We start from the raw sequence: 25,488 nt of genomic DNA on the forward strand, positions 1-25,488 counted from the left end.
TAAGCTAAATTAAGTTTTGCTTGCATGACTAAACTGGTTTGTCTGCTCAGGGAATTTTCAAGTCTGGTCTCCTTTTTGTGTTTGATTTTAGCAATGTGAAAGTACACAATAATGCTTAGCCTGGCACAAAGTAAGCATTCATTTAGCCATCATTTCGTGGTGTGTAAAGCATTTACTATATAAGCTTATTTACCCCCATTCTTTCTTGTCCTCTATTCAAACTTCCTCGCAGTGCCTCTACTTTGCTTTTCCTTCTTTGACCCTAAGCAAACCTTTCTAACAACCTTGGGGCACCATCTATCCCAGTTAGTCACTCTAGCCCTGATCCCTTCCATCTCCATTCTCCTGTCTCTCCCTTTCCCTATCTCTCATTTTCTCCCGGGCCCTTTCCTCTCTTTCCATACTCTCTGCCTTTGGAGTCCGGAGGCTCGGGTTTGCTGTATGTCTATGGGCAATTAAACAAGTCAACTACCTGCTAAGTCTCAGTTTTCACATCTGAAAAATTAGAATAATAATACGTATCTACTTTACAGGGTTGCTTTGTGGAGTAGATTTGATAATAAAGTGTAAGTGCTATGTAAATTGTACAGCGCCTTAGCAAAACTACTTACTGGTATCTCTTATCTCTACTCCCTTCCATTCTCTGACTCTCCTTCCGATCCCTGCCCTACTGTGGGACTGAGAAATTCTTCGAATTGAAAGTTAGGACCTAACTCCAATCGGAGTGTAGATTTGCTGAGTGTTCCCGCCTTCCACGTCAAAACGAACCAATCAGAGAGTCCGTAGAGTGGCGCGTTTTCTCCACTAGGAGAACACTTTTAAATGGAACTGCATTTTCCTCTCTGTTCTTGCGGCCGGCCTGTTTTCGCCTAACACCGCAGCTCCTCGGCCCTGGAGGTGGGGTCCTTCCTCTTCTTTGTCTCAACTCCCCAAATCATGACATCACCAGGGTTGAACGTCGGGGACCGGAAGTGTGCCCTGCAGCGGCGGGTCCCCCGCGAATCGACGCCGGAAGTAGCAATTTCTAGAGAAGGATTCCGCGGGCTTCGCTATGGCGGCGATCCCCCCCGACTCCTGGCAGCCGCCCAACGTATACTTGGAGACCAGGTGAGGGGGGTCGGGCCTCTGGGGCTGGGCTGGCAGAGGCGACGCGGAGCCCGGGCTTCGCCTCGGGGCTGGGTTCCCGGCGTGCTCCCTTGCTGGGCCGGCCTCCTCGTGGAGAGGCGTGGGGCGGCGGCAGTGAGGGCTGAGTGGGGACCGTCACCGCCCGCGTCCGAGCTCCGCACCGGCTCGCGCGGAGACCTCAGCGGCAGCTGTCTGATTGCTCTCCTCCCAACCCTCCGTTCATTCATCCATTCATTCAACAGTCGTGTATTGAGTCCACAGGCGGGGACGTGGGATCTGGCATCTGACGATGCAGACGTGGTAAAACACACAGCCTTGCAGTATAGTGAAGGAGACAGATATGTAAATATTAGTGTGATAAGTAGTATAGTTGTAACGTTGTAAGTACTACAGTTGTATAAACAAATTGTTAGCAGGACACGGGAAGAAGCACATTGCCCCCACGATCGAAGAGTGGTGTGATTGAGCACCAATTAGCGGTGCTGTGTCCCTAGCATCACACGTATAGCATCACAGTTTAATCCTCCTAGCAACTCAAATCATGTAGGTGTTATTCCACCTTCTCTCCAATTTGAGCAGAGAAATGCCAAAATTTGCAGACGAAGTGGCTTGACCAAAGCTACACAGCTAGTAAGTAAGGGAACCTCATTTGGAGCCTGGTATGTCTGCCTCACATGCTTAGTTCTTTAGCGCTATTCATTCCGTTGCCTCTTTGGAAAAAGTTCAAAGCGATCTTTCCAAAGTAGGACAAATAAACTTAAGTAACTTTTTATTGCTGCAACACGATACAATTAAAATTTTGTAGTCTGACGTTCAAGATGATTTTCTTCATCTGGCCTTTGCCTACCTCTCTGGCTACATCTGCCATTTCCCCATCTGTAGTCAGGGTCGAGCCGCCGCCATCTCTCTGCCTTCTTTCTGTTCTCGCCTATGCTGCTTTCCACCAGAGCATAGTTCTCTTAGATGCTACATTTGCTCCCAGGCCATCTTCCCCACCTTTTTATATGGCAGGAATTTCTGAACTCACCTGTTAACATTTTTTTGAAAGTACAAAATAAATTGAAATTGAAATCCATGCAGTATGGAAGTGTATAGACTAAGCAGTGAAAGCCACCCCTCCCTGTAAAAACACTTTTAATAGTTTTTTTGGATGGTCTTCCAGATCCATTTCTATGTACATATAAACATCTTTCTTTTATGTTCTAATTTTTAACAAAAATAGAATCAGATGATCATACTGTATATATTTTTTCCTGTAATTTGCCTTTCACTCACTAGTACATGTAACATTCCGTAGTATGGATATTTCATATTTTAATCATTCCCTCTTTGAAGGATATCTAAGTTGTTCTTGTTTTTTATTATGACAAAAACTGGAATGAACATCCTTTCACATATTGTATCCTTCAGTACTTTAGTAAGTTTTCCTGCAGAATAGATACTTAGAAGTTGAAATTGCTGTCAAAAAGTGTGCACATTTCAAAGTTGTATAGGTGCTTCCTGATTGCCAGTCCAAAACGTTATTACCTGTATTTAAAAAATGTCCACCAGAATGTAAGCTCCATGAAGGAAAAAGCATCTAAAACTGTCTTGCACAGAGTAATTGTTAATATGTGTAGAATATTAGTAGTGTGAAGGATGAATTGCCAGTAGAAAACTATGTTCTGGCACATACTACATATACAGCAGGTCCTTGAATAACATTCAATGATCTTTTGTTACAATGTTGATGAGAAAAAAACTATTCCCAGCCCTGGCCCCTGTCTGTGGTGTTTGCATGTTCTCCCATATCTGTGTGGGTTAACTCCGGTGCTCCAGTTTCCTCCCACATCCCAAAGATATGCACGTTAGGTGACTGAGGGTGTCTGAATTGTCCCAGAGTAAGTGTGGGTGTGGTGTGAGTGCACCCTGGATGGAAGGATGTCCTGTCCCACCTTGTGTCCTGAGCTGCTGGGATGGGCTATAGCTACTCAAGACCCTGAACTGGAATAAGCAGGTTAAAAAATAATTATCTTACTGGTTATATTAATCTTTTTCAAATGTATACATAGCTCACTTTTTTTTCAGTGTAAAGTATTAGAAGTGTTTGGGTCTTTATTTAGAAGTTTGGTGTTTTTATGACCAGAAGTATGCCTCAGTAACTCTTATTATATCAGTTAGCCTATGGTAAAATTGGTTTCATTATACATTGTTTCACTAGAAGTTGCAGTTTCCAAGAACCTATCTACAACAGTAACTTAGAAAATATTTATACAGTGCTTTCACTGTGTTTTGTTTACATTGGCTATTCATGCTCTACAGAGTTGACTCAATTTTCACATTCTTGGAGTTTAAAGGCTAGGTGAGTGATGGAAGGCACCTGTCCTACGTCGTATGGCTTCCTTTTCCTTAGCAGTACTTTGGGGGGGGAAGCAAGCGCTCATCACATCGGGTAGGTATAAGATTTGAAGTAATCAGGTTTTGCCTTTGTTACACCTCTTCCTAAATACACACAAACTGTACCATTTTTTCTCCATTAAAATTTTTTTATGAATAGGTAATATATTTACATGATTCAAAAATACAAAATTTTTAAAAAGGTATTCATTGAAGACCTTCCTGTCTCCCATTTATCCAGTTTCTACCCCCACCTAGAACCTTATGCACATAGAAATAAATATGAGTTCTTGGTATTTTAATATCCTCCTTTAAAAAAAATTTACAAATTAAGTGTAAGAGTTTTTTCCTACTAATTTAGGGGTTGGTTATATTAGTTTCCTGTGATTGGCGAGTTCTTTTTTTATATGTAAGATGTTACAATTTTTAGCCATCCATGGTTATTTTGCTTAAAAGAAGTACCAGAAGCCCCTGCATGTTTTACTCAAAAGAGATGACTGCGTTTGTTACTTGCATTGTGTTGTTTTCCTTTGCTGAGCGTGAAATTGTTTTTCACAATTTCGTGACTTACAAGCTTGAACATGAAGCGTCCTGGAGCCGTCCCGTAATATTCCTGTGTACTGTGACCTCGTTCTTGACTAGAGCTCTCCCATCCTCTTCTCCCTGCAGCATGGGCATTATTGTGCTGGAGCTATACTGGAAGCATGCTCCAAAGACCTGTAAGAACTTTGCTGAGTTGGCGCGTCGAGGTTACTACAATGGCACCAAATTCCACAGAATCATCAAAGACTTCATGATCCAGGGAGGTGACCCAACCGGGACAGGTACACTTAAGCCAGGATTAGTTTCTGAAGTCTCATTCTGTCATAGCTGGGTATCAGGCAGCCAGGGCCTCTTCACATACCAGGGACTGGGCTAGTAATTCTGGTGACGATTCCTGCCCTCCCTACCACACACCTTCCCCCAAAACACACACATGGAATTGACCAGAAATTAATCTTGACTCCTGGGCTTTACAGAGTTTCTCATAACTGGCATGTATTGCTTACTAAGAGCAAATGATATTTGCCTGAATTATAGTAATGTAGAAAGTCTAATAATCAGAAAAGTGAAAAAAGACATTTGCAGTGTTTTGAGAAAAATAGAATACTGGGTTCTTTGATTCATTCATTCATTCAACAAATATTGAGCACCTACTTTGTGTCAGATACTTGTTTAAGCCCTAGGGATATAGCCATGAGCACAGAAAAAAACTCCCAGCTCTCAATCAAGCAGGAGAAGGATGTGGGGATGTGTATTTAATAGAAAAGGAAGTCCTCTCCAAGTAGTTGTTATTGGAGCAGGGAGATCTGAATGAGGGAATGAACCTTGTGACTGGAGGAAAGAAGCCAGAGGCCGGGAGGCAGGAGCCCATGTGGGACCTGGTAGGGCATGGTAGAGACTTCGGCTTTTGTTTTGAATAAGGTGGGACCGTTAGAGAGTTTTGAGCAAAAGAGTAACGTGATCTGACCTATGCTTAAAAAAAAAGATCATTCTCGCTGCTGTTTGGAGAATAGATATAGGGAAAGAGTGAGAGCTGAGAACCAGTTAGAAGGCTGCTGTAGGCACCCAGTCTAGACATATGTGGTTGGACTAGGCTCCTAGTAGAGAAGCGAGCGGAAGTGCCTGGATTGAAGTTCTGTTTTGATAGAAATAGAGCCAATGGGATTTGCTGAGATTGGATTAGGGGTGGGTGAGTGTGTGAGTGAGAGATGGTGAAAGGTGACTTCAAAGTTTGGAGGGGGAAGACTAAGAATTTGATTTTGGTTTGGGACACATTATGTTTGAAATACTTGTCAGATCTTCAAGTAGAGATTTTGAATAAGTAATGGGGTATGAGTGTGGAGTTCAAGGAAAGGTCTGGGACGGAGATAAGAATTTGGGCGTTGTCATCATTTAGATGGGACTTATTAGAGAAATTTCTTAGTGAAATGCTAATAACATTTATTAGTTTGAAGGGCCATTACTTCTCAGTCTGCATGTTCTTCTAATTTTTCCTGCTCTTTTGCCTTTAAATAAGCTTGGTTCTCTCTGTGGCAGAGTTTTCTCGGTTTTGTTTTTTGTCATTCTCAATGGTCCTTTATCCTTGATGACCAGAGTCATTCGATTGTTTTTTCAATGTATGTGGACACATCCCAAAATACAGAATATACAGGAAAGTAGAAAAAAGAACAAAAATCACTTATCAGGATATCTCCTAAAGATCCCTAACGCCATTAACTATTCCCCCAATAGCCCACCTCTCAGAAATGATCGTTGTTAACTTTTGGTGGCCATTATTCTAGCCATCTTTCTTTTCAGATACTCGTAGTTAAAAGGATGAATGAATGAATAACTAAATGGAAATTATTTCAGGAGAATAGGCTGTGTCATGTGTGGTATTGTTTTTAAAATAAAAAGTATTGTATTTAAAATTGTACATACTGGGGGTGCAAAAAAATGTACACAGGTAGACACTTTGGTCAATGTTAGTCAAGCAGTAATCAGAAGTTCGCCGTAATCAGAAGTGTCTAGATGCTGATGGTAACCACTTTGAGCACCTCTTGTAATTGCAGATGTCAAACGTGACTTGTGTTCATCTTTTGTTATCGGTATATATTGAGTATTATAATTTTAATACAGTTTTCCTTTCTTAAAATGTGTATATATTTTTGGCACCCTCTGTATTTAAACAAATTAACTTCCTGCTCTGAGAGATGAGGCAATTAGTACTTAAATTTCTATCCATTCCTATTGTTTAGGAAAAACTCAGTTTTACCCACCTCCTGTGTGGGAAGAAACCCAGTTCCTCCATCCTGTGTTTCTTCTTTACTTCTACATACTCATCCAGAACACTTCACTTCTGACACGTGTGATCACCAAACGTATAGAGGTTTTTCCCCACAAAAAGCAATACTGTGCAATTATTTACCCAGAGATAGTATCATATCCCACAGGTTAGGGGCTCAGTCCCACAAGACTGCCCCCTGTGTGCGTGTCTCTCTTCTCTCTTCTCTCTCTCTCTCTCTCTCTCTCTCTCTCTCTCTCTCTCTCTTTCTCTCTCTCGTTCTCTCCAGACAACTCACAAACCCAGGTACAAATAAATACCTGTGCTTCTGACCAACTGTCTACAGATTGGACATTGCAACGATCCCCTCCGTGGGTTCAGTTCATTTGCCAGAGTGGCTCACAGAGCTCAGGGAAACATTTAACAGTTACCAGTTAAAGGATATGGTAGAGGACACAGATGGCCAGCCAGATGAAGCGATGCCTAGGGCAAGGTCTGGGAGGGTCCTGAGTGCCGGAGCTTCTGTCCCCGTGGAGTTGGGTGGGTGTCCCCTCCCAGTGTAGATGTGTTCGCCCACCTGGAAGCTCTCCGAACCCTGTACCATTGGGATTTTATGGAGGCTTCCTCATGTCGGCGTGATCAGTTATTAACTCCATTTCCAGTCTCCCTCCCCTCTCTGGAGAAATGCTGGTGGTGGTTCCTCAGGATACTGAAGATTCACAGCTTTTAATGGCATGGTCTTTGAAGACCATCTCTCACCCAGGAGCCACCCAGAGTCACCTCATTAGAGCAAAAGATGCTCCTAGTGCTCTTATCACTTAGGAATTTCCAAGGGTTTTAGGAGCCCTGTTTCAGTGTGGGGTCAAAGACCAAATATTAGAATACCGTGTTTCCCTGAAAATAAGACCTAGCTAGACCATCAGCTCTAATGCGTCTTTTGGAGCAAAAATTAGTATAGTAAATCTAAGTAAAAACTAAGTATAGTAAAATAAGACCAGGTCTTATATTAATTTTTGCTCCAAAAGACGCATTAGAGCTGATGGTCCAGCTCGGTCTTATTTTTGGGGAAACACGGTGAGAGATGCTCCTAAGTGCTCTTACCACTTAGGAAATTACAAGGGTTTGGGAGCTCTGTGCCAAGAATCGGGGACAGAGACCAATATGTATATTTTTCAGTTATCTCACACCTGTCCTCCCTTCCTCATTCACAATTTTTGTTGTCAGTTTTATTTTTCCTTGTCAGAGTTTACAACATTTTCCATCTATACCCATGATTCCTTCAGCAACAGTGTGGGTTCGACATTTCACAGGGCTCAGCGCTCACTACTAGGCTTTTCTATTCACAAGTGCTAGCGGGCAGAATTTCCTGTTGAGTGGTTTTTTTTATTGCAAGGCTGAAGGCTGTTATATTTTTGAACTTAATCATGTTTGAGAATTTCTGCCTGTTGCCCTTAGACTTGAAAAAGACCATGACTGGTTATACTATTCTTGGGCCACACTCATTCCCTCAGATCTTTTTAGACAATTCTACTCCATCGCCTTCTGGTTTTGAACATGGCTTTGGAGAATACTGAGGTCAGATTTATTTCTTCCTTTAATTCAGGGAAAATTTTTTGATTTGTATTTCTGAATATTTTCTGTGTTATGCTTATTGGATTTTCTATTTCGGGAAACTGGTTATTCTTTGTTCCATCACCTTTGCTTTCCATTTCTTTTGAGTGTGTGAGATGATGTTTTTCTGTTTTTTCCCTGCATCCACTGAAATATCTCAGACCTTTATTCTGTGCCTTATTCCATTTTTGGTCATGTCTATTTTGTTCCTTACTGCTCTAATTTATTTATTAGTGCTGTATTGGTGTCATTTGGCTCTAAATCTGTTTCCTTAGCTCTGCAGTCTTTTCGCTTTATTCTGTTGATTTGTTATCTTGTCTTTGAGCTCTTGTTTTATTGGATTCTTATTTTTATTGAACTGTCTGTAGCTTGAAACAGCCATGGAGAAGCCCTTGCTTGGATTCTGTTTTCTCCCAGATGGAGTTCCTGAGGTGGCCCCGGAACCCAGTGCCCCCTCACCACCACCATCACCCGCCCCAGGGTGGCCAGTGCTGGACGGCCGCCCTGCCGCTCCTAAGCACCTGTGGTGTGTGCGGATCTTTCCTGAACTTTTTCAGGGCTACTCACCCCCTCCAAAATTGGCTTCTCAAAATTGGAGGGTCTCTGTACGAATTCTCTGGGTGACACTACTTTCCTAATTACAACTTTTAGGGAATACAGGCAGACAAAGCTTCTATTTCTTTCTTTGGCTAACTCTTTCAGAATTTTTGGAGTGAGTTTCCTTTTTCACATTTCGCTGATACTGGTGAAATTTTGGCTTTTTAAATTTGAATTTTTTTGTGTTTGTTTTATCAGATACTGGGAAAGGCAGAGTCTAATCCTGCTTCATTCCACATTCTTTATATAAAGTGTCCTGCCAACACTTCGATGTACTTCTTTCCTGTCCTCTTTCGTGGTTGTCCTGAAGTAAAATTTTAATTCATAACACAAGTGAACTGAAAGCATCCATGATTAGGGTGAAAGGATTGGAAGTGACTCAGATGTGAGTTGTTCATGCCAGAGTTTCCCTATATTACTGTAGTTCTCAATCCTTCCTAATGTCACATTTCCATGATGTAATTTTAATGAAATTGAGTCACTCAAAAGATTTCCAAATAATTGCATCCAGCCTCAAGTATAATGAGTGATTGCGCTGAGCCTATTCCCGGTCTGTGGTTGAAGGCAAACAGGAGTTAAGGCTTCCTGGGTCACTAGTACGAACTGCTGGCAAATTAGGTAGCACGTTTTTGCTGAACATCTCAGATGAGCTATATGTGACATCCTGGCCTCTTCAGCAAGTTGGTGCGCCATTTCCATTCCCGACTGCCCCTCAGTCTGATGAAGCCTTACCTTCCATAGTATTCCTGATACGTCTCTGCCAGATGTCTTCTCAGTTCAAATCCCCTTTGACTTCCTGCCTCATTTTAAACCATTTTTCTTCTTTTAAATTCCCCTTATTGTAATAACTTTATGCTGGCTCTTTACTTAGTACTCTGAATGTCTTTTCTCTGTTTTTACTAATTTCTTCTCTTCCTCTCCTCCCTATACGACACGGCATCCGGTCCAGCTCTTCCTTTGGCTCGTCCTGCTCTGTACCTCGCTGCCATGATTGCCGTGATTAATTACATGCTGATTATACTGTGCGTCACCCACACTCTGATTTCATCTCTCCTCTTGATGGCCCCAGGAACACCTGAAATTGAATGTGTTGAACAGCAAGCTCATTGTTAATTTTATTCATTTGATGAATATTTGCTAAGAGTCTGCTGGGTATCTTGTGCTATTCTAAGGCCTGTGAGGGGCACTTAAGCATGAGAAGCCAAGGCAGTTTTCTTTTCCTTGCAGATCTCCTTGCTCTGCCAGGAAGACGAGATAGTGGAAGAAATATCTACAAAGTAATAACATAATAAATATGCAAATGTAGGGTGGTATGCTGTGGATTATTATATAACATAGGTTGGAATAATTAATAAGAGAAAAAGTAGAGTGGAGTGGGATTAGAATGGGAAGGAGGCATATTTTGAGGTGGGCCGTGAAGAAATGTAGAATTTTAACTCTTGGGACAGGGAAGGACATTTTGGATTTTGTAGGAAGAATGAGTACAGAACAGAGACACAAGTGTCAGAGGCAGGTTGGGTGTGAAAGAGCCGACCACCCACCTGCTGGACTGGCCGTGTGACATAGCACAGCCACCTCTCCACACCCAGGACAAATGCGTAAGATGTGATTCCTAAGGCTCCTGAACTGCATGTTTTAGGGACAGTAAAGGAGCAGTTTGGGGCAGAATGCAGAGTGGTAAGAGGTTGCAGGGGGGGTAACACAGGGCCAGTTCATGGAGACTCCCAGATAGGAGTTCGGATTTGATGGAGCATCATTTGAGACTTCTGAACAGCAGGGTTTGTGGAGGCTGGTGGGTTTGGGGTTGAATCTTGGCTTCACACGAATACTTATTAAATGTAGACAAGTTATGTAACCTTGGTGAGTCTTATCTATAAATGGGGAGTGTGGGTACGTTGCTAGAGTCAACTAATGCCAGGTTCCTGCGTCCCAATGTCATAGAAATGAGCGCTATACCTGGTAGGAAGTTCAGCAAACAAAGCTTTATTGCGAGATAGCGAGTGTACCAGGGAACCAGCGAGAAGAAAGGAGCTGGCTGGCTCCCTGATAGGATTGTGGGAGGGGTTTTTACGGGCTATTTGGGAAGTGAGCGGGGGCTAGGGGGTCATTACTGCTGTGGTCAGCAAAGTGTTTCCATCTCATGGTCAGCAGGTGTCTGCTCAGTCGTGTGTCACGACAGGGTCTTCTTTCAGTTCTATAAAAACAGATTTTACACAGGAGTTTTATAATCTCTGGTTTTTCTTACAAACAGTGATTAGCTTCATGAGAATGGAGTATGCTGGGTATTTTACAAGCTCTGCTGATTGCATTATATTTTCTTCCCTTCTTAGTTACGTACTTTCAGGATGTGGGCAGTAGGCAGTTCATCAGTGTCTTGGGCTTTTCCCTTTATATTCCAGACCTTACAGACAGGGTGGAGCCTGGTAAAATGGGGCCCCTCCTGTTATCCCTGTGCTGCTCAGCTACATGCGCCTCCTGGGGTCGTTGTGAGTAGCGAAGTAGTTAGCACAGGTTTGGCACAGCAGCAGCTCAAACAAGCGTGGTTATTTATTATTTATGTTGGTTGTTAGTTCATTTAACAGATGTCTGTTAGACTCCTGCCGTGGCCCGGCATCGTTCTAGAGCTGGGGATACAACTGTGAATAAGGAAGCCCTTGTGGAGCTCTCGTTCTCGTGGGAGAGACAGGCGATGAACAAACAAGTGTGTAATAATACTGTCAGGTCATGACAAATGACATGGAAGAAACAATGTAGAAGGGGACAGAGCATGGATTCTAGGCCTCGGCACTATTGACATGTCGGGCTGGATAATTCTTCGTTGTGAGGGGCTGTCCTGTGTGTTGCACGATGTTTGGCTGCATCCCTGACCTCTACCCTCCAATTGCCAGTAGAACCCCTCAGTGTGACAACCAAAAATGTCTCCACCTGTTATAGTCTGGTGTCCCTAGGGGGCAAAGCCAGCTCCGGCTGAGAACTCGCAGGATAGAGACGGAGGGTGGTGCTGTTTTGGCTAGTGTGGCTAGGGAGGACCTCTCTGATAAGGGGCGTCTGAGCCGAGCACTGAATGAAGGGAAGTAGTGAGCCATGAGCCTGCCAGGGGCCAGGCCGTGCAGAGGGCACAGCATTCCGGGGCCTTAGGCCAGAGCGTGCCTGGCGAGAAATAGCCCAGAGGCCCGTGTGGCTGGAGCAGGTGAGGTGGGCAGAGTGGCAGGAGACGACTTTGAAGGGCAGCGGAGTCCCAGGGGTCATGGAGAGTCGTGTAAATTGTGGTGAAGACTTTGGATTTTGTCATGAGTGTGATGAAATGTCACCGGAGGATTTTGAGCAGCTGACTGCCACAGTGAGACTTGTTTTAAAAGGATCCCCCTGGCTTCTAGGTGGAGAATAGACCGGTGAGAAAGGGGGAGGCAAAGCTGGAAGCAAGGTGACCAATTGGAAGCTGTCTTTCATGGTGGTCAAAGCTAAAACTTGTAGTTTGGGTTAGGATGATAGTGGTTGTGTGGGTTCTGGTCCTCTGGGGAGCAGGTGCCAAGCCAGACTTCAACCCTCAAGAGGTTTACTGGGGTAACACCTGTGAAGTAGAAAGGGGTGAGGGAGCAGGGCTGGGAAGGGGAAGTCTTCACACATCAGTGCAGGTTTAACGCCTGTGAAAGGAGATGGGGAGAGAAGGAGCCAGCAGAGGAAAATGAGGAGCCGCCTGTAAGGTGGGGTTTCAAGAAGGGTGCTGTCAACTGTCGGATGCTGCTTATGGATCAAGCAAGGTGAGGCCTGAGGACTGCCATTGGATTTAATGACATCGAGGTCACTGGTGATCTTGACCAGAGAGCTTTTAGTGGAGTGATGAAGGCAAAAGTCTGAATGGAGAGCATTCAGGAGGCAGGAGAGGAAGCAGAGGCACCAAGTGTCAACACCTTGTTTGAGAAATTTTTCTGTGAAGGGATGCGGACAAATAGGCGGATACTAGGAGATGGGGTTTTATTGTTTTGTTTTTAAGATGGGAAATACTAATACCATATATTTATGCTGATAAGAATGATCCACTACAAAGCAAAATTGATACAGGAGAGGGGGAAATTGTAGCTGCAAAGTTCCTTCAGGGTGAATGGGATTAATCAGGTACATGGTGGTAAGAGAGTCGTGTGAACAATTTATTCATACAGTATATTAATAACAGGAAGGGAGGTAAATGGGTAGAGATGGAGGAAGGGAAGTGGATTTGGTAGTGAGAGCATGTGAAAGGTCTTCTGCTTTCTTCTCGGTGAAATAAGAAGGAAAGTTATGCAGAGAGAGCTGAGGCACAGGGAGGGCATGATGGAAGGTCCAAGAACAGGAGCTGCAATACACCCAGCGGACTGGCTCCGAGGGGGGCTGTTCGTCATGACCTGTGGTTACCTCTCCTGGACAGTGCTGAGGTTGTCTGTTAACCAGAGCTCATCGCCGCAGATAGTCCTGTGTTGGCTCCATGCTGCATACTGCGTGGTTTCCGTCCATTATCTCATTTAGTTCTCCTGACAGTCCTGTGAGACCCAAGTCCTCCTATTCTTAGTTTGCACTCAAGGAAACTGAGGATTAGAGACGGTATCTTGCTTAAAGTGGTGGAGTTGGAACCGAAATCCAAATCTCTCTGACCCCAAAGGCAAGTGAGGAAGAGAGGGCCCCATGTGAAGAACTGCAAAGCTTCTTTTGAGAGCTGTAGCATTGTTTCCTGTGTTATTAATAGATCTGATATCTGGCATTTGCCCTGGTAATCCAACAGCAGCTCTACTAGTTAGTTCCCCCTTCCTACTCTGTTAGTGACAAAGCGATTGTATCAATTTGGGATGATTTGGGCTGTAAGGATCAACCACAGTAGCTTAAACAAAGGGAGCTTTTGTTTTTCTCACATAACAAGATGTCTAGAGGTAAGCAGTTGCAGGCATTGGTTCAACTGCCCAGCAGAGTTGTCAGAGACCCATGCTTGCCATGTATTTCCACTCTACCATTTTTAGTGTGTTGGCTTTCCATCTCAAACTTGTCTTACGGTTGCAAGACAGCTGCTGCTGCTCCTGAGAGCACCTCTGCTTCCAAAGAAGGAAGACAGGGAAACAGCCATGGATGAAAGACAGATGAATGTGTTTGTCCCTTTTTATTAGGAAGGCTGTAGCTTTCCCAGAGGCTCTATTCAGCAGGCTTCTGTTTATATCACTAAGTCAGAACTAGGTCATCTGGCCACCCCTAGCTGCAAAAGGAACTGGTCAGTACCTGCCTTCCTTGTCTCTGACGTTGAGGCAGGCTGTGGAGAAGGGGTTGGAAAGGCTTAGGGGACAGCTAACCGGAAGTGTCTGTTAGAGGTTCTCTGGCCAGGAGAGACGCTTTGATTGGTTTGGTCAGTTACCTTCTGGTGTCGAGTCCTCCAGCAGAGTTTTCATATGGGCCCCCTTATGGGTCACTGGCCCATTCAAGCTTTGGGGCTGGCTGTTAATCTGTGGTGACTTCAGCTGTGGCTTGGGAGCAAGTGGTGGGGGGACAAGTAGCACCAAGTATGGTAACCTTTGTTTCCACAATCATGAGCAGGAGGAATAAGAGACATCAGAGGAATCTTGGGGATAAGGAAAGACTTTCTTTTTTAAGCAAATAGAATGCATAGATGAAAATGATTAAGGAATTTCAACTGCCAAAACTTCTGTGCACCAGAAGACCCCATTAAAAAAGTGAAAAATATCGACTGGAAGAAGGTATTTGCAAAAGCATTAGCTGACAAAGGATTAATGTCCAGAATATACATTTATATAATGTGAGGCCACTCTGTAGAGAAATGGCTGTTCACAGAGGAAGAAAGTTAAATAGCCAGTAAACAAGAAATTAATTACACACATTCAGGGCAATGCAGGTTACAACAGAAGAGATCTGACACGTCCCAGACTGATACAAGTTAGAAAGTGGCAAAAGGACCTAGAGCAGCAAGACTAAGAGTGAGGGCCCTGTGGGTGGGGGCGCACCTTAGGGCTTTATCTGGCAAGATACTTGGAAAATCTAGTAATGGTGAGGTACTCAAACTGTGACCCTGCATATGTGTCCTCCCTGAGTGCTCCTGCACTTGTGTTTGGGAGACAGTGTAAGAATGGTTATTGCATCATGGTTTATAATTGCAACACATTGGAAAGATCCTACAGAAGCATCCGCATGAGAAAAGATAAGATTGACGTTGTAGTCATAGGGGGATGAATACTCCGGAGAGCGGCGTGGGACAACATGGACGACTGTCACAATGGCAAGCAGGAAAACGCCAACTGCAGAGGAACACATAGTATAATACCATCTATATAAACCTAAACACATGCAAAACAACAATACCTTTTTTTTAGGGGTGCATACGTACATAGGAAGAAGGAAAATGCATGGAAATGACAATCTCCTGGTCGGAAGAGCGGTTACCTGAGAGGGAAATGCAGTTCTAAGCAGCTGTCAGCTCTTGGGCGAGGGGTGGGTGGGGAGGGAGGCAGAGGCTGTGTGCCTGGGGTCTTCAGCTGGGTTGGCTACATTTTATTCCTCCAGGGGAGGGTGCACAGTTGTTTCTCATAGTCTTTGTATTTTTGTATGTCTGAAATATTAGGTACATTGAATAAATGTCTAAAAGGACAGAAGAGGAAAAAGTTGGGGAGTACAGTTTGGAAGACAGACCTGTGCCTGTCTCCCCTGTATCTGTGCTACACCAAGCGCACAGCAAGTTTTTGACTGCAAATCTTCCAAATCGTCGGCTTTATAAGTGATTGCTGACATCTGTTGAGCCTGTTCTGCACCAGAGAGCTCTTTAATCACTCCGTGTCCCCCTGCCCGCTCTCCCCTATTCCACATGCCCAAAGGAGCGTTTTGATTGGAATTATTTATCTTGCTGACATTTTGCTACCAACCCTACTGAGTTGAATTAGGTTATGAAAAGATAACATTATGAGTAAAGGCGGCTATAGAGGCCCCAACTAGTCACGAGTGTGTATCTGCATCCTGAGTAAAAAGGGGCCTCCATGCTCTTTCATCTTCTGATGGCTTAACACCCCAGGCTTACCTGTCCCGAGATCCTCTTGTGTGTGGTGCCATTTATGTGATAGGTTTCAGTGGCCTTGAGGCGAAGTGAGCCCTCCGCTTGCAGGGATCACTGTTCCAAGGCTCTGTGTGTGGGTGGACAGAGCTGAGCTTGTCCTCAGCTTGCTTGTCCTCAGCTTGCTTGTCCTCAGCTTGCTTGTCCTCAGCTTGCTTGCTCAACACCTGGCTGGAGGACTTGACCTCAGTGTGCCACATAGCCCTCCCTCTCCCCTCTCCCCTCCCCTTTCCTTTCTCCCCTCTCCCATCCTCCCTTCCCCCTCCCTCTTCCCTCTTCCCTCTCCTCTCTCCTCTTTCTTCTTTCCTCTCTCCTTTCTCTGCTTCCTCCTCTCCAGCCCTAGTGCTTCCACCAACCACCCCCTCCACCCAAACCTCAGACAGGAGCGTTGACTCTAGTCAGAGGGAACATACTGGTTACATAATTGCTGTCGGGCGGTATACTAGCATGTTAGAATTTCCAGAATGAATTTTTACATAATTTGGTGGTTCAGTAATTTTCCAGAAGCATAGGTAGCCTGGGCCTGGGAGGTTTCCCTGAGTCTGTTAGGATTCACCCCCATTCCTCTTTGCATGAGAACCGGGGGCTGTGACAGGCTGTCTGGGGTGGAGCATCCTAAAAGGTAAAGCAAAAGACTTTTACCATGGAAACACCATAGCCCAGGCCCAGGGGCTTCCGGGGGTGGCCACAGTGCTTTAACATGCTGCTTTCACAGCAGGCGGTAAAAGGAGGTGACATCCCTTTCCTGTTGTCAGGCAAGCAGAGTCAGCTGGCAAAGCCAGTGTTCACTGTCCCAGTGGTTTGTCTTGGCAGGTCAACTTGGAGAAACCAAAGTAGTTCAACAAGGCATATGGTTGACTAAATAACTGAGCGTATCACTTTGCTCTAGCAACAAAGCCTGGGCGCCCAGCACGGCACCATGCTCTGGTAGACATGACATAAATAACACGTGGTGGTGGTGACAGCAAAGCATTCCCAGTCCCGTGTTTCTTCATATTCTCCGTCCGATGTACTGCCTCTCCTCTCAGTGGATTCTGTAGTACTGTTCCTTTCTGTCACGTTGCCACTTACCACCGTCCGTTTCTCCTTAAACTAGGTATTTTTGACTTAAATGAGTGTTATTTTCCTTCATCTATGTTGAAGGGAGCAGATAGGTTTTAATTCTCGTGCCGTCTCTGCTCCATTAGAAATGGCTGCCTGGAGTCGGGGTCAGTGAGGAAGCAGGGGTCCCAGCTCAGCTGGGAAGAATGCTGACTGATTAGCACTGTCTGAGGGGCACATGGTGAGGGCTTGGGGCGCTCCTGTCTGAAATAACGTTAAACATGAAGAAACCTCTTAACACAGCAAGCTCTGAATGAGGGGTATCGTAGATGGTTAGATTACGGGGTCCTTGAATGTTCTTTTGACAGTGTTCCGTATTTTCTACATTTTTGACAGTGAACATATATTACTTTAATAAGCAAGGAAAACACTCTTGGTGTTATTTTGAAAAGAAATGTCTTACCTGAGTGAAAGCAGTGATTTGCGTGTGCTGTGTCAGTACTTGCTTCCGCTCCTGGGCTTAGTTGCAGCAGACCTCGCAGGGGGCTTGGCGTGCGCGCTGCTTTCTCCTTGCCTGTACTCTAAAGACATCCTTGGAACCTAGCCCGTTGTTCTTGCTGTGCGGTGGAATGCGGGCCTGGCTGATTGGTTTCTCATCTGCTAATGTGGCAGGGCGAGGTGGTGCATCTATCTATGGCAAGCAGTTTGAAGATGAACTTCATCCGGACTTGAAATTCACGGGTAAGTCATCTGGCTGGACTGGGGGGGAAGAAGGGTGGATTTTAAAAGATCGTTCTGTTGCCTGTGATTCCCGGTGAATGCCTGACATGGCGTGGTGCCCTGAAGCTGCCCAGCCGCGCACCACAGAGCGCCCTGGAGGGTTAGAGAAAGTGCCTCTCTCAGAGCCCTGCACGGTTCAGAGTGCCGGCCTGAGGGCTCTGGACACTAATACTTGTTGAATGTTGCTGTTATAAACTATAGGAAAACAAAAAGCTTCCTCAGAGCAGCAGCAAACCTTGCCGGGATTTCTCAGGGGAATTGGGAACGTGGTCCGGTGACTAGCGGGATCATGATGGATAGAGACTGGGGATCAGGTGAAGACAAGGGAGATGAGGTCACGGGGTGGGACAGTTGGTGGCCTTTGCGCAAGGTGACAGGCCTGCCCTGAGGGAAATGTCTGGGTGGGGTGGTGGAGGAGAGAAGCTACAGCGAGGTCTGGCTTCTTTTCATCCCTAGGATGGTGAAGTGGGTCCTGGCTGGAGCTGTGGGGATTCTTCACACTCCTCTCTTCCTTTCTCCCACCAGGGGCTGGAATTCTCGCCATGGCCAATGCAGGGCCAGACACCAATGGCAGCCAGTTCTTTGTGACCCTTGCTCCCACCCAGTGGCTTGACGGCAAACACACCATTTTTGGCCGAGTGTGTCAGGGCATAGGAATGGTGAATCGAGTAGGAATGGTGGAGACAAACTCCCAGGACCGCCCCGTGGACGACGTGAAGATCATTAAGGCGTACCCTTCCGGGTAGTCGTGCAGCTCTCTGGGGCACACCCAGGGCCCCCGAGATGGCCCCAGCAAGCCAGCTTCCAGATGACCTAGAATGACACGTAACTCTGAACTTCATTTTGGCTTTGCACATCGTGGCGCTGAGGAGGCCTTGGGTCTGGGGTGAGTTAGAGACAAGTGTGTTTTCATAGGGTGCTTCTTTTCTCCTGGAGCCTGGGTTGACAGCATTGGCAGGAGAGCCCATACGAGACAGTACACAGGTGACTACTCACTGCAGACGACCCGTACTGCTCCTTATGTGTGTATCTGCTCTGATACACATGAAACAAAAGGAAGCCAGCTCCGTCACTCCTCGGTGCCTGAACATACTTCTTCCTGCGGAGATTCCTCTTCTGGCCCACACCGCATTCTTCCGTGGCTGACAGCCACAGCATTCAAAACCAAGTGGTATCTGTCAGCCTTCTGATCTCTGTACACCCCATTTCAGTCTCCTACATTTCTTCCCGGGAACGTATGCATCGCTCTCTCTCTTTTCCCCCTCAAAAGCAGAACGTCAACACTGCTGTTTCTGACACTTACACATCCCACGCAAAGCCACACTGGATTTTTGCCAAATGGAAATGCATCCAACAATAAAGTTTCTAAGAAGGTGTCAAGTGGGGAATGATAATGTGTAATAATAGAGAAATGAATTTATTAAAAGGAAGCAGAAGCAGTGACCATTTTTCCCCCAGGAAGGAGTAGAAATGTATACTGAGCATGAGGACAGACTATGAATTCTCCTTAAAAAGCAGTATTCTCATAAAGGAGAAGTACCACTTAAGTTTTTCTTTTTTTAAAACTTAAGACTTTAGAGAAATTACTATTTTATGTTTTTGGGTTTTTTTAATCTTTTTTTATTTTTTTAGGGGGTGCTGGTGCGAGAAAGGAAGTTAATACCTATGTAATACATAGAAACTTCCAAAATAAAATGCCATTGATGGTTGAAATCATTGCTGTGGTCTGATTTTAAATATTGTATGAGGTTCTAACAGCCATTTTAACCTCTGAATCATCTGAAGGGCTCATCTTCAAGCTTTTACGTTATTTTAGGTTTGTGGGTCTCTAGTGGACTTCTCCCTTTCAAGAGCAGGTCTGACTCTAAAAAGGCAGAAAGAAGAAAAACCAAAGAAAGAAGAAAGAAAGAAGTGATACCGATTAGCATTTCTGAGTGAGGGGACTCGCCTGTCGGTGTGCTGAGAGACCTGAACCATCCCTCACACTTGTAAGAGATACACTGGCCTGCTGTGATGGGCTCGGAGGCAATGGGTGTTGTGGTGTTTGCTTTCTTAAACTGGTAGCTCCTTCATTGAAGAGAGGATTGTAGCTTAAGTTTTCCTCCTTATCGCTCTGTAAATTTTGGAAATGGTGATTTACTTCATGGAATGGCCTTTTTAGAGTCAGACCTGCTCTTGAAAGGGAGAAGTCCACTAGAGACCCACAAACCTAAAATAATGTAAAATCTTGATGAGCCCTTCAGATGATTCAGGTTCTAGTCCCCAAGCGTTCCCCATGTTTAACCTTTCTCCATCCTTCTCAACAAAAATGCAAAAATCCAACAGCTGTGTAAATGACTTTGTAACTGCCCAGGGACGGTTTTGGGGTGCAAAGTACTGTTCTGGGAAATTAGAAATACATTTCTTTCAGCCTGAGCTGGGCAGACATTATTGGCTCCACCTCTAGGAGCAAGTAGTAAGACACTTACCTCCTTACCTCCTGGAATTATAATCCTGAAAATCCCCACTTTCACCCTGTTCGTGGGAGTGGGGGAAACGTGTTATCACTACTTGAAGAAGTAAAGAAGGTTGTGGGTACACTTGGGAAGAGAGCAGCAGAGGCAGTTTCTTGTTTCTGGAAAAGCACACCAAACATGCCAAGGTGATCACACCTTGCGCAGATGCCAGTTTTCATAAAGCCTGTGACCTCAAAGAGTGAACCTTGAACTGTGTCACAATTCCTAGTGATTCTGCCAGTTAGCCGGAGATGTAGACGTGTTAGTTTCTGTGTAAAGGGAGCTTGTTTCAAGGGAATGCTGGTTAATCCTTTTGTCACAGGAGTGTCCACACATCTCAGGAGAAGTACAGTGAGAAGTCTTATAAAAGGGTGTGCGCGGGCACAGACGGCTCATTGCAGTCACATCGGAAACAGATTGAGATGAGGGCAGCTTATGAGAAGGCAAGGATGAATTTATAACTTAGATGGAGAGTCAGGAAGGTAGGTTGTGGGACTGCCGGAGCGCATCAAGGGAGGACAGGGAGGTAGCTTTGGTGGGAAGGGTAGGAGATGCTAGATTATTTGGCGAAGTCTTGGGAGTAGAAAAGTGAGTGAAAGAAGCTTTCGAACAAGTGTCCCTGGGGTGGGTAAGAAGTTTGGTCCCTGTACTATAAAGTGCATGGCTCCAAGGGCCTTAGCCAGGGCTTCTCACATTTTACCACACACAGGAATTGCTGGGGAGCCTGCTAGGAAGCAGACTGGGCTTCAGCATCCATCCAGACTGCATTTCTAACAGCTCCCAGGAGCTGGTGACTTCTGGTCGGTCCAGACACCATACTGACTAGTGAGATACTAGAGGTTACATTTGTCCAACATGAAATTGTGGGGGAGGAGAGGAGTGGGGTGTCCCTAACAGCACGGGGCAGTCAGGACCATACCCTGATCTTTTGCCTCCTGGATGAGTGGTGGTCTTGGAAGAATGAAGAGATTCAAAGCCAGGATGAACTTGAGTGGCTCTTAGCATTGGCTGCTACGATTGAGCTTTATGGACCAGTGGCCTGCTTTCTGTTCCCCCTTTAGGACCTCGTGGACACCAGGCAGGTGTGTGGCACTGAGATCCTGTGTGGGCACCAGAGTGCTTAGATTGTACGGTTAGTAGACATCACAGAAAAAAGTCAGTAATTATGACATTGAAGTAAAAGGGCTGTGGAACGAGCCTGCCGGGGTTCAGATCCCAGCTTCACTGCTTACCAGCAGCGGGATAAAGTTTCTTAATTTCTCTGTGCCTTCGTAGTTTCCTTACCTGTAAAGTGGGGATAATGTTCCTAACTTCAGAAGGCTGTTGTGAAGATTAAATGAGCTAGAACAGGGACCAACATTTAGAAAACAGCCACCGTTATTACCAGTGGCCCTTGTAGCCACATGTCCCTTTCCCATCTCTCCATCCCAGTGTATCAGCAGCCTGACCTTGCATACCTCTACCTCCCTCTGGGCTCACCTCTGAGAGCAAAGACCTCTGATTCCCTCTAGAAGTCCCCTTCAGCACTTGATGCAATTCCTCGAAGTTACTACTGGATGAATTAAATTAAAAAAAAAAAAAAAATTGTTCTCTGTAAGGAAAAGATGGAGATCCACCTGCAGAAACAGCTTCATCCCCGGGCTTCAGCTGGTACGGAACCAAGCCAGCACTCTGGCGGGCCTCGGCTTGATTGATTTTTGTACTGTGTCTCCAGAACATGTCAAAATAGCTTCCCCTGCACACGGGAAAGGATTCCTACCTCCAGATCCTCCAGCCAATCTGAGCCATCCGTCACTGGGCCCCTTCTGGTGCTACATTCTTGCAACGTGTGGAGGAGGAAACATGGAAAAGCACATTTAAGTGGTGTTCACTGCCTACAAAGCCCTCCATGGCCTCAGAGCCCTGTTGCTGTAGAGTAGGTTACTCTCTTTAGGTAAATACCAGAATAGGGGATCTTCCAGCATCATTCTTTTACAGATAAGAGAGAAAGTGCAGGGGAAGGAAACATGTGAGGGTCTCACTCTAAGGTTGTCTTGGTCTGGTTTAGAAATCAAGTCCTTTGTTCTTCCAAATGGGTGGTAATTCATGATCCCGAACTGCATCTGAAACCACAGGTGGCCAGTTTGGGGCAAGGTTTGTGGACAGACAGGAGACTTGTGTGTGACCTTGGGCGAATCACTTTACCTCCGGAACTTGGTTTCCTTGTGTATCAGGTGCAGATCAGAGCGAGGCTCCTTTTAACCCTACATTTCTTAATCTGCTCATTCTGAGAAGATTTCTTCAACGGCCAAGTTTCCATTTAGGATGGTAGTTTGGAAATTTGCCACTAGAGGCCACTGTGAATACAGTTTAGCCTTGAAGCTTCTTCAGAAGGTGGAAGCCTGCCAAGGCCTTCCATGATCCTGACAGGCCTGCCATCCCTTGGATGTGGAGAACCAGCCCCTGCTCAGACTGCAAGGGGCCGACCTGAGATGTCAGCCTGAGCCTGGCACAGTACAGGCCTAGGAGCCGTCAGTCAGCACAGGCCAACCAGCCTCCTTCCTGTCTACTGGACCAGATGGAGGAGAAGCCCTCCGTTCATGGTAAGGTGGGAGGAGCCCTTGTGACCGGGGCCTGGTTCTGTAGCATGCCTCCTAAAGAGCCAGCTCCCTCTTAGCTTAATATTCCACTTTACCGTTGAATTCATTTGTTCAACAAGGAATTTTCGAGCCCCTCTTTGATGCTCAGCCCCAGCAAATATTTGCATAGAACCAGAGAAAGTCAACCAGAAGGAAACAGGAGAAAACAAAAAGTTGGCCTTTCTCTATTCCGTGATTTGTAGAACCTTCTTATACATATTTTTCTCTTAATCCTCCAAACCAGCCTCTGAGGTTGGCAATGTTACGCCCATTTGCAGATGAGCAAACTGAGGACCAAAAGCAAGTAGCACAAAGCCTTGTACAGAGTGATGAATGGATGGAATAAGAGGCCCACAGTTGCGTGGCTAGTAAAAGGCAAGGCTGAGACTTGAACTGGGAACTTCCAATCCTAAGTTCAGCCCTTTTATCTCCACCTTTGACATAGATGCAGAACATGAGGTGCAGAAAATGATCTGGCAACGGGTTAGAAACTGATTCTCCTGCCTTGCAGGCTGGGCTGTCCAACCAACTGCCATGCCCCAGAGCGTCCTCAGGCCCAGTTGACTGGGAGCCCCCAACCTTAGTTGTCTCCAAGCTCCGTCCATGCAGAGCCTGCACCAGGCCTGCCCAGGCACAGCGGGAGGGAGTACAAATGACCCTAATCAGTGTGTTTATTGGATCATAACTGTATTAGCCTCACCACTCAGCTAATCGCACAGAAATCACTTTCCTCTCCGTGAGGACTGGCCATGGCTCCGTTTAAAGCTGCGAGCCTGCGTACCTGTGAGGAAGCTCATACAGCAGACACAACAGGGGAGGAGGGAGAAGCAATATTTCTGCTTCTTCACTATGCTGACGGGGCAAATGGCCATTTCACATTCACTGTATAAAATAAGCCCCCAAAGGAAAGTGAATCCAAGGCTTACAATTGTCTTTTTGGCAGCACTGATCTCAGAGAAAATGGAGCTCCCTTTTGGAAAGCATTTGTGATACTGTTTAAGATAAAACAAGAGAAGGGAAGGAACTCGTGTTTGGAGAACATACCAGGTGCCAAATATTCCGTTTAATCCTCTGAAGGCTTGTGAACAAGACAGCGTAATGTCCGTTTCATAGATGAGTCCATGTCTTGGATGAAGGCTCTCTATGGCAGGGGCTGAGCTTCAAGCTGGGGGTCCGCTCCCTCCATCATACCCTAAGCTCCCACAAAGATGGTTTCCTTACCATTCTTTGCTCGCCCCTCCAGCTCAGAAAATATGGAAACTGGTTGTCAAGCCAGTTCGCTGTATGACCTTGGCAAATTTCTCCAAGCCTTAGTTTTTCCATCTGTAGAATGAGGGGCCCAGACCATCTGGTCTAAACTTCGACAATTTTCTGATGGTATTTTTCTTTCAAGTAGCTCCCAGCACTTCCTCACCTAATTCGTACCTCATGCCAACTTGGAGGGGATGGTGGCATGGGTATTTTTATCCCCATTTTTTTCAGCCCGGAGAACCTAAGAAGCAGAGATACAATGAGGGGTTCAAGGTCACAAGATGAATGGAGAGAACATGGCCCTCTGCCTCTTGCCTCCAGGCAGGGGGGCAGGCAGCCTCTGAGAGGCTGTCAGCAGCAGCTTCCAAAGCCTGACACCTGAGCCTCACCCTGGCTCCTGATAGAATTATCAGAGAACTGGGGAACACATACTTCCCGTAATCAGGGCAACTTTTCCTAGCCTGGGGTGGAGGAGGCAAGATGTGAAATGTGTCTGATGAGCTTCTCTTCCAGTTCAGGGCTCAGAGTTAATAAAACCCAAGGAAATCAGAGCAGGCAGCTGGAGATACAGGCGAGCTCCAGGGGCAGGGCCACCGGGACTTAGCTTCTGCACAAAGCCAGGCTTGTGGCATTTTGTGCACGTTTCAGTTTTCTTCAGCAGCCAGGCAGGCAAATGCAGGCGGCTTGGCATGAAAATGAGTTTAGAGCTTAAAAAAGAAGGATTTCACTCTTGGTGGCTTTTTAGGCCGCCCCGGTGCAGGTATAGCCAGGGGAGATGCTAAGGAGCAGTGGTGACAGAATCTGGGGGCTGGGGTGAAATGACAGCCCCCCACCCCACCCATCAGCCTGAGGTGGGGAAGGGCACAGAATCCTGAGGCCTAGGCCTCACAGCAACAGTGGCAGGGGAGAAATTAGAGGGGTTTCTGGGAATAAAATCCATCAAGTCCTGCCATGTGAAAATCCAGCTGTTCGTCCACACCCAGCAGGAAGGTGTCAAGTGTGTGTCTGGGGGTGGGGTAGGGGGTAGAGGCTGGTACTTCAGGGGGGATAGTTTGCTTTAAAGCTTCTGAAGAAATGTGAGGCCTCATTCTGTATTTCCCAAGATGCTCAAACAAGAGGAAATGGGTTTATATCAAGTATAGAGAGAGTTCAGGAGGCCTAAGAGCAGACTGGCTGACTGGGCGGTAATGTATTATGATGTGATTAAATCCAGCTAAAAGGTGGAGAGGGAGGCTGAGGCCTGGGAAAGCCAGGCTTTGGGGGACCAAGGTCCAAGATCAACGCCTTCAGGGTACACCCCCTGCTAGGGGGGATAAGAGAAAAAATATCTTCCTAAGAGAAATGTTTTGGAGGTTTAGTGGAAGGAGAAACAGAGTCAGGTTGGGAGAATCCAGGCTTGCTTCTTGAAAGAGATGGTACCTGTGAGGTGGGTGAGATGTGTGCCTGGCAGAGAGGAAAGGGCAGGAGGAAAGGCCAGGGACAAACCAAGTGCAGATAGCCCGGTTTGGTGTAAAAGCCTGATGCGAGGGGGTGGGGAGATGTATAATCGCCTTGGCCCTTCTTGTGGAAGGCCCAGAGATGGCGCATAGGCATCTATCAATCAACGGGAAGTTGAGCGGACCTATCCCTTCTTGAAAGAGCTGCAGTGAGAGAAGCAAGGATCCAGGAGAGTGCTTTTAATCAGAGCTCCTGCTCGTTTTCATCTGTTGTTGC

At 45.8% G+C, this 25,488-nt stretch overlaps 1 protein-coding gene across 1 annotated transcript; it reads left to right on the forward strand.

The window, feature by feature from the left end:
• The first annotated feature begins 952 nt into the window (after positions 1-952).
• On the forward strand, positions 953-19,124 carry PPIL1 (peptidylprolyl isomerase like 1). The gene is made up of 4 exons (XM_019738826.3): positions 953-1,107; positions 4,171-4,325; positions 17,304-17,372; positions 17,937-19,124. The coding sequence occupies exons 1-4, from the start codon at positions 1,052-1,054 to the stop codon at positions 18,155-18,157; spliced, it is 501 nt and encodes a 166-aa protein (XP_019594385.1). The 5' UTR covers positions 953-1,051; the 3' UTR covers positions 18,158-19,124.
• The last annotated feature ends 6,364 nt before the right edge of the window (positions 19,125-25,488 follow it).

This window comes from Rhinolophus sinicus, chromosome 2, assembly GCF_057876585.1.
Source record: "Rhinolophus sinicus isolate RSI-liver-muscle chromosome 2, RSI-T2T, whole genome shotgun sequence".
Taxonomy (NCBI): Eukaryota; Metazoa; Chordata; class Mammalia; order Chiroptera; family Rhinolophidae; genus Rhinolophus; species Rhinolophus sinicus.